The following is a 14,220-nucleotide window of genomic DNA, read 5'->3' on the forward strand; positions in this document are numbered from 1 at the left end:
GTGGAGACACTGATATTTCACACAGGTAAAGTGTAGGAGTATATTTCACTGAACGTGATCAATTTCGGAACGCTTTACTATCAAAAGTTGTTCTGAGTGGATATGGGTATAATCGTATAAGTATCCCTCAGACCTGAGATCACCACAGTGATTAACAAGCAACTCACTGTACTTTGGTACCGGACTAGCAGAATTTCTAATTCTGGGACGGAAGGTCACTGGGTGCAGTCAAGTACTTGCGAAGTCGGTGCGTGAGTCAAGATGGAATTGACCCCTCCTGAAAACAGGAGATAATGATTTGTGTTCAATTTAGCAAAACCTTGATCAGGGTAATCCTTGTGATAAGTCATAGGATTTTTAAAGTTGATCACATAGTGGATGTACTGATTAGAGAGTTGACAGAACTCTAATGTCATCCTAGCATTGGGAGTCAAAGGGATGAATTATACAGTAACCATAGTTCAGGATTCCAGAATATTTGCTTCGCATATATTCGGCCTATCCGGACGTCGGGTACCATTGCTAGATGGTCACATCGATTAGTGCAGGAAGTCGTTTCTATACTACCGGCTTAGGTTCGAACCTATGAGGTCACACGCATAAAAGTTTCCTGATTGATCAAGATAACTGATGGATGATTGAGAATCATTCTGGGATAATTTGGTCAATTCGATCGGCAAATTATCCTATAAAATAATTAAGGTAATTATTGGAGGATTAATTAGTAATTAGATTACTAATAAACTCACTTTGATTGAATATTTGGACTAAGGATTAGCCAAATTGAATTGGATTCAATTTTGAGTTCAATCAGAGTTTTTGACCTGATTGGAGTCGACTCGAGTTTTCTTGGAGTCGACTCGAGATGGGCTGGGGTTGACTCCAGTTTGGGTGGGGTCGACTCTCTCAGAATCTATAGAAAACGTCTTCTGTTTTCTGAAGTGGAGTCGACTCGAGTTTTCTTGGAGTCGACTCGAGCAAGTTGGGGTCGACTTGAGCTATGAAGGGGTCGACTCGCTAGGCGTATCAGAGAAATTGTTCTCTGTCGTCTTAGCCGGAGTCGACCTGCGAAGCTTTGGAGTCGACTCAAAGGAGAAGGAGTCGACTCGAAGATCGGGAAGGTCGACTCCTTCCGAAAAATCTGGAGTTCGCGGATGTTCTGAACTTTCGGGATTCGATCCAGAAGTGGTTTTTCAATGAAATCTCGTGGGATTTGGATCGTGGAACATGTGGGAGAATGGGTAGATGATGATGGAAGATCATCACCACACATTATGATCCTATCTTATCCGCATGAACCATATGTTGTTTGAATTTTGAATTCAAACAAGATAAGATCTATCTTGTTGCAACCATCCCCTAAATGTGCCAACAAGATACCAGATTTCCATTTGAATTTCGAATTCAAATAATCAGATGGCGTGGCTATAAAAGGAAGAGTTCCTTGTGTCGCCAAAAACCATGAAAAAAAGAGAAGAAAAACCAAGAGAAAAGAAAGAAAAAGAAAAAGGAATTCAGCCTCCCTACTTGTGTTCTAAGTCCATTTCGAAATAGCTGGTAGGGGTCTTTTAAAGAGCCTTTAGATCAGATCTAAGTCCTCTTCAATCCTTACTAGCTATTCCTCCAAGTTCTTCCAAGAAGGCGAATCAAAAGTTGATAGCATTGGGAAGATCAAAATTCAGGAAAGGAAGATCCTGCGCAAGCTAGCACTTCCGTGGGATTGGATCATTCCGGGAGCTTCACGTGGATCACTCGTAGAGGCCAGACAAGTGTGTGGCTACGAAGCTCTAGCATCAGATCTAATACTTTCTGATTTCATAAAGATATGAAACTAAATTCAATGATATCTCTTATAGGTTCCAATCCCCGAGGGTTAAATCTCTTTTGGGGCTCTTCACAGATTACTCTTCAGACCCTATTCGATGGGCATTTGAAGATCAGTTGGATGATTAGATTAATTAAGTTTAGAACTTAATTTATAATCTCATTTCAGATCTGAAATTAATCATGCAATGATTTTAGCATAAACGTTTAAACGATCCTGGCATATTGATCATGTATATTTGTAGTGATACTTTGAAATTTGATTTCTTATGCATGCTAGAATTAAAATGTTTAATTCGGTTTTCCGCTACGAATTTCAAAATTAGAAGAACTACGTGTGGCTTGATCCCCCTTATGAAGGGGTACGTAGGCAACCCGAACAGGTACAGCCATAGATTTGAAAAATTTTAAATTTCAGCATGCTATCACTACTAGCATGATAGGATTTCTTTCAGAATCGTGCGTATTTGCCCTCTATATGGTTTGGTATGCTCCGAACTGGATGGTTTGGGGTGGTACAGGGAACCTTGATCACAAGTATATGCAAGCTCATTTAGTATTCCTAAAACTAGGTGAAACCACTTTTACAACTATTGGTGTTCGATAATCCTTTCTAGATATTATTCGGCATAAGCAAGCTTTTGATGTTGGATAATCCAGTCTAGAGTCAACATATGATGAAAAATTTATCTTTGGTCATATTAATGAATTGATAGTTTCCGGGAATGTTATGCTTTGTTTCCAGTCAGAAATTCACCCATGGGTTTTTGAACTCGATATTATCCTTGATTTAGAATTTGTTAATACTCTTCCCTTCCAATTTGACACATCTTATTGTTAGTCAAATCAAAGTATCAAACATTTCTACAAATAATTCTGATCATTCAGTTTGACATTGCTGCTTCTGTGTAATATATGAAATGTCCTATCCTGGTTTGAGTATCTTGACTTTTTTACCCCGAGAGTTATACTCTTTATGATTCTTTTTTTTATATATTTATAATGCACCTTAAGGCATATATTAAACTTGTTGTGCAGATATCAGAATCTGTCTTTTGGATTCCTATGACCCTTTCATAATTTCATTGCAGCCCCCACTTTGCTTGCCAAATTTATCATCATCTGATAGTTTAACCATCTTGCAGTCATTTAGACTGGGAAAATATACGGAGGTATGAACTATGAGCTTTAAAATTCAAGATGTCAATGACCATGTGATATGTAAGTTTGGACTGACAATTTTCCATCTGCAGTGGTTTAATGATGTTTCCTGCAATGATATCTCCACTAAGTGCGAGGATGTCCTTAATCTACTTTCAGATACATTTGGATGCCAAGTAAGCTTAATACTTGATATATTTTGCTTGTTAGTTTTACTTTTCAAGAAAAATTAGTGTCTTTGCTTCGTAATTTTACTTTTCCAGAAAATTTAGTTATTGTTTTACTTAAAAGGTCAAGAAGATGGACATGTACACCAAAATGAAACTGTCTATAGAATTTTATAAATTTTAGCACATCTTCTATCTATGAGGAGCTGATTTGCTTGTTTATTTATTTTGTCGTTTCAAGACAATAGAGATAGTTTTGCCAGAACTAGAGGAAATGCGCACTGCCCACATAGTTTCGATTGGCTCTGAAACAATGTGTTCCTTAAGCCCTAATTCTGTGGAGGGGTATATATCCTTATCTATTGTATATTTTCTGAACCATGTTGAAATTTATTTGCATCAATAACTGTATCTCATTACAACTTTTGTGCTCATATAATACTTAATCTGTACTAAGAACCTTGTTTTTCTTTATCTTTAGGAGATGTTCAGAATTAACGCTTGATACCCGAGTTAATTTGGCGCTGTTTCGGTCATTCTCTGCAGCAGAGTATGTTGCTGCCCAACGCCTTAGGTGAGTGAAAAATAAATATGTATGAACCTATGATGGGAATCATTTTTGTAGTTTTTATATCATTTCTCTATACCTCTTTCCACCAAAGGCTACATTTGTTGTCACAAAGGGCATATACATGCAGGCTATGCATCTTGAAATTATTTTATTGATATAATAGTTCTAATTTGGAGAGAGAGCTCAAAATTAGCAAGATATCACCCTGTAATTGATATCTAAATTCAATTTTGTGTTATTTAATGAAAGCCTACTTATGTTCTATGTTCCAAATGGTATTACTTAGCAAGGTCAGTGGAACCGTCCCGAACTGAGCGGTTCCGGCCGTACTGAGCCATCCCGGCAGCGAACCGAGACGGTTCCGGCAACAAAAACAAAACTTGTTGCCAGAGGGGGAGAACGAGAAGGAAAGAGAGGAAAAGAGAGCGAGCGGGGGAGGAAGAGAGAGGGAGGTGCCAACCGGCCGGCAGAGGCCAGCAAGCCGCATGGAGGACGCTTCTCCAGGCTCGACGGCTGGAAAATAGGCTGAGTCCCTTGTTTCGACAAAACAAGGGTCCGACCTCTTTTTTCGCGATTGCCGACTTCACTTAAAAATCACAAAAAAAAGGGATCGGACTTCTGTTTCGAACGAAACAGGCGACTCGGCCTGTTTTCTGGCCACAGAGCCTTCCTCTGCCTCCTACCTGGGTCGTGGCCTCCGCCGACCCTCCTCTCTCCCCCTTCTCTCTCTTTTCTCTCTTCCGTTTGCCCTCTCCCCCGCTTTCTATATTGTGTCGGTACAGGCCCGACACGGCGCGGACCCGTGCCGACCAGTGCCGCCGAGCAACTGGTCCGGGGCCTGGTACTGGCATAGCAGACCATGCTACTTAGTTTTGATAATTCTATGAAAAATGTTCATATATTTTATTTTGACATTTCTTGCTTTTATGACGTACTATTTGTTTAGGTACTTAACAATTCCCTTGTTGTTTTAGAAATTGTTAGTTTTACATGATATGCCTAATATTTCTGTCTTAATCTATGTCAAAGTAATGTATCAGATCAAATGACGATTTTGAAAACTTAGTCTATTTGTTACTTAAGGTATCCTATCATAATGAAATTTATATATGAGTGGTTTTTTTGTTCCAACTCATGGATTTAGAAACTATCTTCATATCATACGTGGCAGTTGGGTAGTAGATAACTAACCCAAGTCAACACTTGTAGTGAAGGTTTTAAATCCTACTCCTACACTCGATATTGGTCAAAGACTGGGTTGGGATCGTATTAGGATGGTACCATCTCGACACTTAGGATAGGAAAGGATGTCATATTTTCTATGGCCTTTTTTCGTTGTTTGTTGTTTTAAACAATTGTTTGAAGGCTTTTTAAGGGTTTTTTTAATGTGATAAGTTTGGATTAGTGGATGTTTTTGAGGTAATAAATGGGCTATGGCATCGGCACTGGCACCATATTTCTTTTGGCCATTTGTTTCACATGTAGGAAGAAGGATAAAGAGTAGACAGATCCGGCTTCTATGCTCAAACCTACCCTCCTCAATTCCAAGTCCATAATCTCCTCTCCTTGTCTCCACCTCTTTTTTTTTTGTTTTTGTTATTTTCTGCCAAAAATCAACAATATTTGATACCGATACCATAAACCCACCGATTACCTCAAAAACATCCCCTAAGCCTAATGTATGATACTAATAAGCCTTAAAAACCTCTAGACAACCATTAGAAAAGAGAAAACAAGAAAAAAATTAGTATCCCAGTGATATTGCCAAGATGGCAACCCATCCCAACTGTTAGGTTGATGGGTATCAGCCATCTTGGTCACTATCATGGTTTGTATTGGCCAGTACCAATTGGCCAAATTGGTTGACCAGGTCTTTCATCTACTGGAGTCTTGGAATTGTCCCAATGCTCAGTATTTCATCGAAGCAACTTGTGACGGTTGGCACAAACTAGGACCTTAATTCTTGCTTGTGGTTATGGATATATGCTGATCAAGGTTGGCGGAACCGGTACCGGGCACCGTACTGGTTCTCCGGCGGTACGAGCCATGTCGGGCCTGTATCAACGAAGAAGACGGCACGCAAACCGTGGGAGAGAAAAAGAGAGAGAAGGGGAAGAGAGGGAGGGAGCCCGATGGAGGGTGGCGGACGCCAGCGGAGGGCCGACGGAGGCTGGCCTCGGCCGCAGGAAGTGATGCCGTGGCCGCTCCGCTATTTTGAAAGAAGCTTCCCGCGGCCTCCATTGGCCTTTGCCGGCGTCCCGCCCTCTTTCTCCTTCTCCCTTGCTCCCTGCTCACTCTCTCTTTCCTTCTCTTTCTCTGGCTCCAGCAACGGATTTCGTTTCCGTTGCTGGAACTGTACCGGTGAGCCATCGGTACGGCCGGAACCGCCCAGTTCGGGATGGTTCCGCCGACCTTGATGTTGATTGTATCATATAGTATCCTAGTATTTCATTTGTTTTTAAGACATTTTGTTTGAAATGTTTATGTTCTGTACTAAATATGAATGCTTGGTTTTAGTTATATATGGTTTCTTATGCATAATCCTGTATAGCTTATTTTCTTGGCCTTGTGATTTAGGAGAAGGATAATGTACTACCACATGGAAGTTTTCAAGAAGGTTGATATGATAGTAACCCCTACAACCGGGTATTTATTTTTATTTTTTGTTTTTTCTTTTTTTTATCATATCATACCTTTTATCAACACAAAAGATGTATCTATTTAGCTATTATCCATACTAGATGCCTGGTTTTCTTCCATATTCTTGCATGTGTATGTGTACTAAATCTTGATATAGTACTGAGTAGCTGGGTACTATATCAATACCTTACTAGTATGGTATGGTACACTCAGTATGGCATATTACACCCCCTGCCAACATAGGGTCAAGAGACCATTTTCTCACACCTAGCCATAGTAGTGGTTGAAACCAGGTGGTATGGATCGGTACAATATGAAACCGAGCGAAATCAATCCGTTCTACCCAATACAAGCAACTTTGACGCCTATGCTGACATTATTTTTCTCATTAACTTGTAACACAATTTATTTCTTTTGTACATGTTTACTAATTAAATTAATTAAAGCATTTTAATGTATTTGACTAGGCATATCTTGATGTCCATTTCTTCCTTTTTATAATTGCAAAACTTGAAAGTGTATCATGAGCCATAAATTTTAAATAAAAGATCATTGCAAAACTTGAAATATAGCTGTTATATATATCTCCAAGGACAAACTATTATACCGAGAATAACTAGATATAAAAGGGACTTTAAAACTCCAAGTCCTCCTTTGAAGAGGTCAACTATATCCTTCACCAATCACTGTGAAAATATTGTAAGGTTTATGAAGTGAGCTCCACAATTGAGCTAGTAAACTTTACCATGGTCAAAGAATTTAAGTTTTCATTTGAAAAAATGACTTTTAGAACATAACACAAATCAAATTATTGTTGAAAATTTTAAGCAAAGGTTTAGCAAAACCATTTTATAGTATACCAAATTCAATTTTTTTTATAAGTAATAAGATATCCTAGAAAGTTTTGGACACATTGGTTTAGCAAAAAGTTAAAATATTCATATGCGATGATAAACTGAATAATTGTTCAAGAGTTTAGGCAAAAGTTGAATAAAACAATGCAATGATGAAAATTGCCAAAAGTCAAAATTTTCTAATAACTGGTGTTGTGAAATGGCCAAAATACATTACAAACTTCAGAAAAAATGTTTCACACAGTTTCACATTTTCTCACAGAAAATGTAGCCTTTGGTGCAACCAATGTAGCTTTTTAATTATATTGTCATAGAAATGATGTTTAGTGACGTAAATTGTAATTCAAGGTAGGTAAAGTTAAATCATGGGGTGGTGTTGCACTATTCTCCATATCTTTCATAGTTACCTTGACAAGCTTAAGAATTATTATGTTGTGGTGGTACCGGTCTATGTTTTCAGTGACTGGATTCTGCATAGGATTCGAAATAAAGCATACATCTCAACATAAATTCTTTATACTTTCAAATCAAAAAAAAGTCTATGTCAACGTAAGTCTTATGGCACTCTTCATGGTTTTCTTAGCAAACTCCTAGATTACTGCTTACACGATATAAGAAGTTTCTGTTTACCGTTGATCTACTTTTGTTAAAATTCTTATACGACAATTTTGTATACCATTAATGATAGTAAGCTCAATGAAAGTTGTTGTCTTACAGAATTACTGCACCCAAAATGCCTCTAAGTTCTCTTAGATCTGGGGAAACTGATTACAAGGTGTCAGGTAAGTTGGGATGTTCGTAATTTCAATGTTTTGGATTTAACTACTATTGTTCCATCTATACTTGTCAGATCTATGTGCTAAGGAAACGTTTGTTTGATAAATTTTGCTTTATTCTTCAGTATTGTGATCTAAACAGTTAACATGAATACGCATGAATGCTTTCATAATAATTTGTATGATTTCTTGAGCTAAAAAATATGCTTGATATTTGGAGGATGCTCCCATCCATGGTTCTCAAAACTGACCAGAACCACCCAGTTCGGGGTGTACAGTACTGAACTAGGGCAAAACCGGGTTGGTGTGAGGGGTTGATTTAGGACTCGGCATAAATCAATCCAAACTGAGGGAAACCACTTTGATTCCGTTTGGTTCTAACCACTATTATCCATTCAGGGTCAAGCTAATCCCTCAATCCCCGATTATTGAGTGCTTGTTTGCCCCGTCTCTCAATTTCTCTCTCTCAATTACTTGCTCTGCCCATGGAGGCTTTTCACCCTTCGCTGCCAGAGTTCCTCTGGCCAATTGGCACTTATATTCCTAGACTGATGATAGGATGCTAGCTTCTCCTCCACCATGTCCCCTACCACTATCTTCTCCATGGCTCCGCCAACCACCGATGGGATCTCCCTTCACCCTAAATTTCCCCTCCTCGAAATTTGGGCCAAACCCTAGATTTGCCGGCTTCTCTCCTTCCCTGTCTTAAAATGTAGGATTTGGAGGATCCAGTATTTGATGAATACCTTGTCGTATACATTGTATCATATGATACAGTATCGACCCGATGCCTACCGGCATGGTCACTAATACTGATTTTGCATACCTTGCTACCACCCCTTGATTAAGTTGTCATCTAAAGTGCTCATGTCCTAAGCAAGCTACCATGCGGTGTATTCATTTAGTGTGATTCAACAATGGACCAATGGCCTACTGTAGTTGATCAAGGGCTATATTAGGAATCCTTTGAAGTTTGATCCCTAAGTCTTCTTTCCATTTTCTAACTCTATTCCATAAAAAAATACCCTACCTCTAGTAGAACATTCTGTCATGAGAAACTAGCACTTGACCCTTTTTTTCTCTCACCTTTCCTTCTTTGTAGCCCCCATTTATTTCAGACCAAACTAGATAGTTTGGACCGTACGAACCGAACGATCAATAATCAGGACGGTTTGGGCGGTCAGGATGGTTTAGTCCTTTAAAAACCCCTTAAGCCCCATCCCCCCTCCCAAGCCCCAACCCCTTCGTTCTCCCTCTCTCTCCCTCCCTTCCCACCATGATCAGAACTTCCAAGCTCCACCGTTATGCAATGCTGACACTCCCTTGATCAACAATGCCAAAGGCAACTCCAATACTCTCAACCATGACCGAACCTAGGTACGCCTCTCTCTCTTTCTTCCTCCATCTTCTCTCTCTGACCCTCTCCCTGACTCTTTTACTCCCTTCTCTCTCCACCCCCGGTTCTCCTACGATTAGGGTTAGGGTTTTCTCTCCCTTTCCCCCTCTCATGGGCCCCTTGTAATTTTAGTAATTCTCATTTAGTAGAGTTACTGATTGCATTTATGTGCATTATTAAGCATGGTTTTTTTTAGAACAATCAATTTATATAGTCATAATTTGTAGGACAAAGTATAGCTTTACTAGTAGTATTGCAAGGATCCTCAAATAATTGCACAACCAAGATACACCATCTTGGTTCCGGGCTTCGTGCCGGTGCCACCCTGTCATTCTATCGGTACGTCCGGTATGGAAGTTGGTTCGGCGTACCGACACTCGATACGCCCTCTATGTACCAGAACCAAACCAGTATTACAGTATGCCTCGTCTGGTTCGGTGCAATGTGGTATACCATGTGCAAACTCTTTAATTTTGGCTTTTGCTTCCTTTAAATTCTCATCATTGACTTCTAATTGTCTAATTAAATCTAAAGTATTTTCGATTTTTTAATGCAATCTATTAAAGTTTCCACCCAATCAGTAAATACTATGTGGTCCCTGGCTATGAGCATACTGCAACCAACCTTTAAAACACTGCAAGCGTAGAGATAAAGATGTAGACGAAAATCTTGGTAACGTAAAGAAGCAGAACAGAAGAGTACGATTTATGTCATACAGTATCTAAGAGGGTAGCAAATTAAAAGTGAACTAAAAATACAACCTAATTGTCCTCATCATTTACATCTATAAGTTATTTTAAAATAGCATAGTCAAACTTTTACATATAATGTTTAAGCAGATTGTGAGTTAACAGGCCACTTAAATTGTTAAGTAGATGTTTAAATGGCTAGGCAGAGTAAAGTCAGCCAAGGTAATTGACAAGAAGACTTGAACGGTTGAACCCATAAAAACCATGCTCAGGTTCTGTTTGTGGGCTTGGAGAACAGGTCGAGGACCAGTAAATCTGGAGAACAAATATGGGAGTTCTGTGGTAAATAGTTTGTTAATTAGCATGATTTCATGGGATTTTGTTTCTATATCTGTAAGAGTCATTGTTGACTTAGAAGTAGGAAGTTTTAGGGATCTACTGAGTCTATAGAGAGCCTAAAAGTGGCCGGTGGCAAGGTTTGGTATGCAGAAATGTTTTGAAGAAAAAAAAGCTTCTCGGCAGCCTCTTACCTCTCCTTTCATTCTCTCTGTCTTTAATCTCTTTCTTCATTACTTCTTATTTTGAGAAGTTTCCCATAAATCTATCTCTTATCATTGCTAATTCTCTGCTGTAAATTCTTTTCTATTTGTGATTTATTTGTCTCTGCTATCATCTGAACTACCGGCAGATTGCTCATCCTTGTTTGATTGAAGAATACAACATTCCTGATCCCATGCATTATTTGATCTAAACGTTGTTCGACTTTTCTACCTTATTTATGTGATTATTTATGTACTAGATTGTCTCCTATTGCATGCTTTTTACTTCAACCTGCTGCTATGTTAACTAGTTTTTCATCTCTTTCTACTTATTTTGATTTGAACATCACTATGGACCATTAGTTCAAACCATCGAAGCCTTGGATCTTGATCATCCCTGCCTTCTTTTATTTATATAACCTTAGGGCAGGCCCATTTAATCCTTCGTTTATCGAGGAAACTAAAATCAGTTCCCTTCTGCCCTGTTCTTAGGACTGGACAGCAAGCATCAAAGCTGCTTTAAACCCTAGCCTAGCATATTCTTGGGGTCCTCTCACGCAATGCAGGCCAACCCTAAGTTGTCCTGCATCACGTCTTCTGAAGATTATTGAGCTGTTGCATGTATTATATCTTTAATCAACACTTATTTGATGGTAAATTCCATTATCTGCACAAAGCTGGCAGATGAACTGTGCAGTTCAGTAACTTATTTGCAAAATTGTGGTATGGTCCTCCGTTTACAGGTTACCTCATGCGATTTATACTAGCAGGAAATCTTCTTGGTCTGCCAGCTATATCTGTTCCTGTAAGTAACTAATGTACCTTTTGTACTTAAAAATTTTCCTATCTTCAGGTTGCTCTTTTACTTTTTGTATTGTAAATAAAGTCATAAATCAAGATTGCAGAAAAATTGTTCTCGAAATTGGAATATTGCAAACCCCCTCTGATCAGATCATAATGTGATGAATTTAATGTCAAAAATGCTTAATGAAAAATCTATAGAAGTATTATCTGTTTTTGAAAATATATGCAACTTGCAAGCTTAGTCTCTAGAGGTACTATGTGTTCTATGTATGTATAAATGTATAGTTTTCATTGTTGGCTTGTCTATGAAAGATACTGCTATGACAGCAGGAGTAAAAAAAATCTTCCATGTGCTTCTCTTCTTGATGTTTAACTTATGTAATATCCAGATTGGTCATGATAAACAAGGACTTCCAATAGGCTTGCAACTCATAGGCCGTCCATGGGGTGAGGCTAGCATTCTGCGGGTGGCTTCTGCAGTGGAGGTATAGTTCCTAACGCAGAATCTGACATTCTTTAAATTCTGCATAGTTAGTGCATCTGTTATGACTATATGGGGAACATAATTTTTCAGACTCCCTGAATCGGCATACTGCCTCTCCATTCTAATTGGAACTTAGATTCTGAGATATGCTTTAACAATGCTATTATTACATTTTCAGAAGTTATTCCCAGATGAAACATATTGAATCAGTTTATGTGGTCATTTTGTCATGAAAGCAAGGAACTGTATTCATTTGTCACATGGTGAAATGTCCATAACCGCTACCATATCCATACTTTTTTGCCTGAATAACAAAGACATGAATTCGATATTATTGTTCCATATATGTTTAAAACAAAGATGAATATGAACTGGATATAAGCAGCATCTATACTTCTTTTAATTGAAATGTGAATATCATATATGCAGTATCCATTGTTTTATGCAGGATTACATGTGTTGGATGTTTATAATATCTACATTTGTTTTAAAATATAAATAAACAGCTTAGGTACATGGAAGATGGAACAAACCAATAAATTCAATTAAAAAGATTTACTAAATATTTCTTTCAACAAAAAATTTTCTAAAATAGTTAGTATAAAACTAGTCAGATAGTGTGAACTAAAACCTATATTAGTCATTAAGATGAGCAAGTGATCTTTCGAATAGGTCAAAATCAGAATCTGTATTTGTATTTGGATATACATAACCATATTTGGATAATGCCATGTTTGCAAGTATCCAGAACAGGGATGGACAAAAAGGTGTGGATGCACACACCCGTATGCACCCATTGCTGGAGCACATGCATGCATAATATCTATATTCAGTCATTCTATGATAGAAACACAGATAAGGCTGATGTCCCGTTCGATTTGCAACATAGACCAATACCCACCCTACACTGTTTATATTACCTAGGTAGTAAAAGGAATACAATGTAGTTCATAGTATTCAACTTTGCGGTTTTGACCTTGGCAGCAAGGTCGTGGAAATTATTCTTGATCAGCATGTAGCCAGAATGAGGAATTGAAATCTTGCCATGCTCTCACTGACAAGATGGTGACAAATTTTTAGGTGGTGAATGATGATGAAATCTACCCAGTTTGAGCATGGTTCACATGTCTAGGGTGTCAACATATTGTACCGCAGCATTGCATTTGAGTATGTTGTTTATAATGACTTTCTTGCCACCTCTTTAACGTTAGATGTACCCATCTTTGCACTATGTATGCGATCTACATAATCTTCTTCCACTTTTTCAGTAAACATAAGCATGTTGTTCATCTGTTTTGCCATTTCTGGTTAGAGTAATACCACTTTTGATGCTTTCAGGGACTCTGTTCAGGTTTCAGGAAGAAGCCATCAAAATTTTGTGATGTTCTCAAAGCAATTTGAACCAAATTCTCATTTTCCTGTAGAGGTGAATGTTGTTCACCAGCAGGTCACTGTGCTCCCTATAATTGTGAAGAAACTGTCAACTGTCTAATAATTAGAAAAAAGACAAATGTTAACTATGCACACGGTCGTATGATTTGCTGTTGGGTGACAAAAATTGGCTATCGGAATATCAGGGCAAGTTGTAACTCTTGTTATTTATTGGAAGATTGTTTCCTCCACAGGTTGTCGTGAAATCATAGGAAACTTATCCCAATTACTTTTCCTTAAAAATTCGCTGCTCTGTTGTCTTTCCTGAGGAATAACCTGGATGCCTGATATTTTCTCACTTTTGCAAAGGAAGCTTGCTAATCTATATATGTGCTTTCCTTCTAAACTTTTAGGTGATTGAAGATGGATTGTGTTATCAAATTTGCAGCTTGGTCTTGAGCGCATGAGAAGGCTTTTCACTTTCTCGAACCCACCCACAGTTTGTGTGGGTGTTGTCACTAGATAAAAGATGAATTGCGTAAGTAGATAGATCATGAAAGTATAAAAAGTAAATACAGGATGTGTTGAAATTGCAACAAGAAACGAAATGGGCGGGGTAGAAACTTGAATCTGTCAATGTTGCTACCAGCCGCGGGTTGGACCGTTAGCTATTGAGCTAGTAGGTGTGACCTATAAGATTCATGTCTGTTGAGCTTTTGCTCATCAAGCTTGATTGACAAAGGGGTGATACATGGGGAGATATGCGTGCTTGCGAAGCTTGATAATTTGTTTTTAAAAATGAATCTCAATAACCACTACTCTCATGAAATGCAATGTTTTCACTTTTCTTATTGCCAAAGAGCACTGCCTATAGGTAGCTGTATGATATAAAATAGATATGGAAAAAAGGGAAGTTCACGAACAAATTTTGTCTTATTGATGTT

The 14,220-nt window shown here is 38.3% G+C and overlaps 1 protein-coding gene across 4 annotated transcripts in view; it reads left to right on the forward strand.

Moving 5' to 3' along the window:
- FAAH (fatty acid amide hydrolase) overlaps nucleotides 1–13,579 on the forward strand; it is a 32,571-nt gene extending 18,992 nt beyond the window's left edge. The window contains exons 13-22 of one of the 4 annotated variants that reach the window (XR_015976846.2): nucleotides 2,916–2,996; nucleotides 3,078–3,161; nucleotides 3,394–3,497; nucleotides 3,634–3,726; nucleotides 6,301–6,369; nucleotides 7,935–7,999; nucleotides 11,110–11,238; nucleotides 11,361–11,422; nucleotides 11,811–11,906; nucleotides 13,244–13,579. Coding sequence is in view for 2 of the 4 variants with exons in the window: in XM_039119452.3 (XP_038975380.2) it covers nucleotides 2,916–2,996; nucleotides 3,078–3,161; nucleotides 3,394–3,497; nucleotides 3,634–3,726; nucleotides 6,301–6,369; nucleotides 7,935–7,999; nucleotides 11,361–11,422; nucleotides 11,811–11,906; nucleotides 13,244–13,306 (717 nt within the window). In the remaining 2 variants the exon portion in view is untranslated. The remainder of the gene's footprint in view (nucleotides 1–2,915; nucleotides 2,997–3,077; nucleotides 3,162–3,393; nucleotides 3,498–3,633; nucleotides 3,727–6,300; nucleotides 6,370–7,934; nucleotides 8,000–11,109; nucleotides 11,239–11,360; nucleotides 11,423–11,810; nucleotides 11,907–13,243) is intronic. The other 3 variants (XM_039119452.3, XR_015976847.2, XM_088719275.2) reach the window with 3 other exon arrangements.
- The last annotated feature ends 641 nt before the right edge of the window (nucleotides 13,580–14,220 follow it).

Source organism: Phoenix dactylifera, chromosome 3 (genome assembly GCF_051530095.1).
Source record: "Phoenix dactylifera cultivar Ajwa chromosome 3, Ajwa_hap1_PhDact_Kaust_v1.1, whole genome shotgun sequence".
NCBI lineage: Eukaryota > Viridiplantae > Streptophyta > Magnoliopsida > Arecales > Arecaceae > Phoenix > Phoenix dactylifera.